The following is a 5,396-nucleotide window of genomic DNA, read 5'->3' as shown; positions in this document are numbered from 1 at the left end:
CCATAGATGTGTGTGACCCCTGCTGTGACAGAGCTGCCAGTAGAAATAATGGGCTCATTTCCTCTCCAGACGGCCCAGCAGAAGGACATGAGCGTGGACGTGAAAGGCGTGATGGACTCATGGATAACACAGAGGGGTTATCCAGTGGTGTCCGTGTCCATTCAGGGGACCCACATCCACTTGAGACAGGATCTTTTCACTATCTCCCCCCAGAATGACACAGAGTAATTAAAACAAAGACCTCCTGTTGTCCTCATCCCTCTCTCCGTCTCCCCCATGCCTCTCTCCGTCTCCCCCGTCCCTCTCTACGCCTGTCGTCCCTCACTGTGTGTTTCCACCCTGTTTCCTGCTATAGCCCCTGAATTCTAATGTCTCTCTCTCTCTCCCTCTCTCTCCCTCTCTCTCTCTCTCTGTCTCTCTCTCTCTCTCTCTCTCTCTCCCTCTCCCTCTCTCTCTCCCTCTCTCTCTCCCTCTCTCTCTCTCTCTCTCTCTCTCTCGATGCGACGTAGATCTCTGTGGCAGATCCCATTTACTTTCTACACAAGCAGTTCATCGTCTGTCAGCATCCATTTGATGAGGAGCAAAGAAGGTCATTTGGTATTCATTATCTAACAGATCACTGTGCTGTGGAGAAGAGAGCTTTTTGTTAGTTTTTCGGACTAAAATCAATTAGAGTCGGCTTGCATTTCATTCCGTTGATGTGCGTTGCATATTTCATGGCATTGCGGTTCACTGATGAGGAAAAAAACACACACAAAAAACTCCAGAGTTTTTTAAAAAAGGAAATCAAATCAAATAAAAAAAACTTGGAATAGCATTAGATCACTTTCCACTGGTCCTCTGTGGCTCAGTTGGTAGAGCATGGCGCTAACAACGCTTAGGTTGTGGATTTGATTCCAGCTGGGACCGTATATACTGAAAAGTATGCACTCACTGCAGTGTAAGTCTATCTATCTGAGTGCTCCGCTCTCCCCTACTAAAAGTAAAAGTTGATGAATTTAGCCAGTTTGTTTGTTTAACCTCTACTTTGCAGTAAGGGTAGATATAGTAGACACAGTAGATATAGGAGACACAGTAGATATAGGAGACACAGTAGATATAGTAGACACAGTAGATATAGGAGACACAGTAGATATAGTAGACACAGTAGATATAGGAGACACAGTAGATATAGTAGATATAGTAGATATAGGAGACACAGTAGATATAGTAGACACAGTAGATATAGGAGACACAGTAGATATAGTAGATATAGTAGATATAGTAGACACAGTAGATATAGGAGACACAGTAGATATAGTAGATATAGTAGATATAGGAGACACAGTAGATATAGTAGATATAGTAGATATAGGAGACACAGTAGATATAGGAGACACAGTAGATATAGTAGACACAGTAGATATAGGAGACACAGTAGATATAGTAGATATAGTAGACACAGTAGATATAGGAGACACAGTAGATATAGGAGACACAGTAGATATAGTAGATATAGTAGACACAGTAGATATAGGAGACACAGTAGATATAGTAGATATAGTAGATATAGGAGACACAGTAGATATAGGAGACACAGTAGATATAGTAGATATAGTAGACACAGTAGATATAGGAGACACAGTAGATATAGGAGACAGTAGATATAGGAGACACAGTAGATATAGTAGACACAGTAGATATAGTAGACACAGTAGACACAGTAGATATAGTAGACACAGTAGACACAGTAGATATAGTAGACACAGTAGATATAGTAGATATAGTAGATACAGTAGATATAGGAGACACAGTAGACACAGTAGATATAGTAGATATAGTAGATACAGTAGATATAGGAGACACAGTAGATATAGTAGATATAGTAGACACAGTAGATATAGTAGACACAGTAGATATAGTAGATATAGTAGATATAGTAGATACAGTAGATATAGTAGATATAGTAGATACAGTAGATACAGTAGACACAGTAGACACAGTAGATATAGTACACACAGTAGATACAGTAGACACAGTAGATATAGTAGATATAGTAGACACAGTAGATATAGTAGACACAGTAGATATAGTAGATATAGTAGATATAGTAGATACAGTAGATATAGTAGATATAGTAGATATAGTACACACAGTAGATATAGGAGACACAGTAGATATAGTACACACAGTAGATACAGTAGACACAGTAGATATAGTACACACAGTAGATACAGTAGACACAGTAGATATAGTACACACAGTAGATACAGTACACACAGTAGATACAGTAGATATAGTAGACATAGTAGACACAGTAGATATAGTAGATATAGTAGATATAGTAGATATAGTACACACAGTAGATATAGGAGACACAGTAGATATAGTAGACACAGTAGATATAGTAGATATAGTAGATATAGTACACACAGTAGACACAGTAGATATAGGAGACACAGTAGATATAGTAGACACAGTAGACACTGACAGTCCCTCACACGTCCTCTTTTATGTCCCCCAGAGGTCATTGATCTTCCTGAGGAGGTGTTGTGGATCAAAGCCAACGTGGACTCCAGTGGGTTCTACAGGGTGTCCTATGACGGTCCCACGCTGCGAGGCCTGGTCGCAGCGCTGCAGGGGGGCCCGGGGGGGGGCCTGGGCGGGGGGCTCAGCTCCGCAGACAGGGCCGGATTGATCGATGACGCCTTTCATCTGGCCAGGTGCGGCAAGCAGAGAGCAGAGGCACACGTTGCCACATGGGGCCAGAGTGATGACCCCCGGCTGCTGGCACCCATACAGCAGGCTGACTGCTCATTAGTTTTGGTGTAGGATGGTACATGTCAGATACATACAACACAGACTGGAGAGATGGGAAATGACTGTTTACCAACATATAGCTACAAGCAGCTCAAAACCAGCGGTTCTGATATGGAATGGCTGTATTCAGCTATTTTACAGCTTTCCCGTAAATGTTGCACTATATTATGGTGTGGGTCAGTAAAATATGAAAGACAGTGTGGTTCCCTTGTACTGTATGCCGCCTTTACTGACGATTTTCCCTTTGCCTCCTCCCTCAGTCAAGGATCCCTGAGCTACAGCAATGCATTGACACTCAGTCTGGTCCTGAAGAGAGAGGAGGCCTATTTACCCATTACTGTCTTCATCAATCACATGATCAAGATGATAGTCAGGTTCTCCTTCAACGGACAACCCTGCATCACTCACCTTCTCAAGGTAAAGAAACAACCTCTAATCCACCATCCAATCGCAAATCAACCCCATACCCCCAAACCCCTCGCCTTCTTCTTTAAAAAGGTCTCGGCAATATGGCAACAACTCCACCTCGCCTATCAGAGGGAAAGGTGGAGCTAATACCACACTGCTTACACAGAATCTCAGATCTCCCAAAGTACAAAGGTGCTTGGGGCAAGGTGCTAGGGGCAAGGGGCTTGGGGCAAGGTGCTAGGGGCAAGGGGCTTGAGGCAAGGGGCTTGGGGCTTGGGTCTGATTTGGCACAAGGGAGACTTTAGTCTTTCATCTCCTTGCTTCCGCCGTCACTGCTGAGCTCCCCAATCTGCTGGATTAATCTCCTAATCTGTTGTGTTTGATTGTGTTCTCTCTGCTCCCGGGTGTAGGAGCACCTGTGGGGCATGCTGGGGCGGCTGGCGCGTGCCCAGAGCTGGGGGGACCAGGGGTCTCTGCCCGCCCAGAGACTGAGGGCCAAGCTGCTGGAGCTGGCTGTCAGAGGGGGGCGATCCCCGGCCGCGGAACAGAAGGCACTGCGCCTCTTCCACTTCTGGATGGCCAAAGACGGAGAACACCCGTAACACACTAGCACCAACCGCTAACACCTACCGCTAACACACACCGTTTAGAGATCACGGGGGCTCATGGGAAAATTACAACCTCCATTAACTTATTTTAGTGCCGAGGGTGAATAAAGTCGCCCGAATTGTCAACATTCTAGAGTGCCCAAGGGTGACTTTATTCACCAGAAATGCATAAATTATGATGCTACATTTTGTAGCCTAGGTAAATACCACAAAAAAAACACATGGCACTCTAGGTGGTGAGTGTTCAGGAATTCTTTAGCAGGTAACACACACAGTTTATAAATCTTGCTGATATTGACTAGAAGTCGGCAGACAGTATGACATGCAGGAAGAGAATCCAAGAAGTATTTGCAGTATTTAACATCCCCTTGGTATATACTGCCCCCTTGAGGCCATTATCTATCCTCATACGTTTACAATGGTGGTGATCCTCTAACTTGATCAACCATGGTGTTTGTTGTCCTGATCAACCATCTACTGTACACACAGAACCACGTGCTATAAACACACGGTTCATCAGTGCACGTTGCTGTGTGTGTTTGGTTGTGATGCAGGCTGCCCTCCGCTCTGCGTGGTCTGATATTCCGTGTGGGCGTCGTGAGAGGCGGTCACGCAGAGTGGATTTTCCTGCTACAGAAGTACCGCCAGAGCACATCCAGCAAAGACAAGGCCGTCATGCTCGCCGCCCTCTGCCGTACCACCAATCACAGGAAGACACTGTGGCAAGTAGCTCATCTCTTGACCCTGTCTCACAACAATGACATGGAGATGTCCGAAGCAAATGACTACTGTGTTGATTTGGCATTCGTACGTCATTTGTGGTTGTTGTGTTTTTGACAAGGTTGCTGTACGCATCACTAAAGAACCATGTTCTCAAGACCCAGGACTTTGCCATCATAGTGGAGCAGCTAGCATTTAGGCCCAAGACCAATGAGATGGTGTGGAGATTCCTACAGATCCACTGGGACCAACTCTTATTGAAGTAGGCTTTGCACGAGTATACACTCACTGAACACTTCATTAGGAACACTATACTAATACTGGGTAGGGCCTCCCTTTGCTCTCAATACAGCCTCAATTCTTCATGGCATTGATTCCACAAGATGTTGGAAACATTCTTTTGAGATTCTGGTCCATGATGACATGATTGCATCACGCAATTCCTGTGGATTTTTCAGGTGCACTTTCAAGCTGTGAATCTCCCGTTCTACCACATCCCAAAGGTGTTCTATTGGATTCAGATCCGGTGACTGGGAAGGCCATTGAAGAAGACTGAACTCATTGTCATGTTCATGAAACCAGTTTGAGACAACTTTTGCTTTGTGACATGGTGCATTATCATGCTGGAAGTAGCCATGAGAAGATGGGTAAATTGTGGCCATGAAGGGATGCACATGGTCAGCAACAATACTCAGATAGGCTGTGGCATTCAAGCGATGATTGATTGGTATTAACGGGCCCAAAGTGTGCCAAGAAAACATTCCCCACACCATTACACCACCTTCACCATGAGCAGGTGTACAGGTGTTCCTAATAAAGTGTTCGGTGAGTGTACAAACAGTCATTTTGTAAACCCCTAGT

The 5,396-nt window shown here is 44.6% G+C and overlaps 1 protein-coding gene across 1 annotated transcript in view; it reads left to right on the top strand.

The window, feature by feature from the left end:
- LOC310819515 (endoplasmic reticulum aminopeptidase 1-like) overlaps positions 1-4,801 on the top strand; it is a gene marked incomplete at both ends in the record, with an annotated part of 8,818 nt that extends 4,017 nt beyond the window's left edge. The window contains 7 exons of the mRNA XM_083690817.1: positions 70-224; positions 510-589; positions 2,504-2,702; positions 3,060-3,216; positions 3,618-3,805; positions 4,370-4,537; positions 4,657-4,801. Of these exons, the coding sequence (XP_083546943.1) occupies positions 70-224; positions 510-589; positions 2,504-2,702; positions 3,060-3,216; positions 3,618-3,805; positions 4,370-4,537; positions 4,657-4,801 (1,092 nt within the window). The remainder of the gene's footprint in view (positions 1-69; positions 225-509; positions 590-2,503; positions 2,703-3,059; positions 3,217-3,617; positions 3,806-4,369; positions 4,538-4,656) is intronic.
- Positions 4,802-5,396: the final 595 nt, after the last annotated feature.

The sequence above is a fragment of the Argentina silus genome (genome assembly GCF_951799395.1).
Source record: "Argentina silus genome assembly, chromosome: 19".
NCBI classification, from domain to species: Eukaryota; Metazoa; Chordata; class Actinopteri; order Argentiniformes; family Argentinidae; genus Argentina; species Argentina silus.
This window is presented reverse-complemented; position numbering and strand designations above follow the sequence as displayed.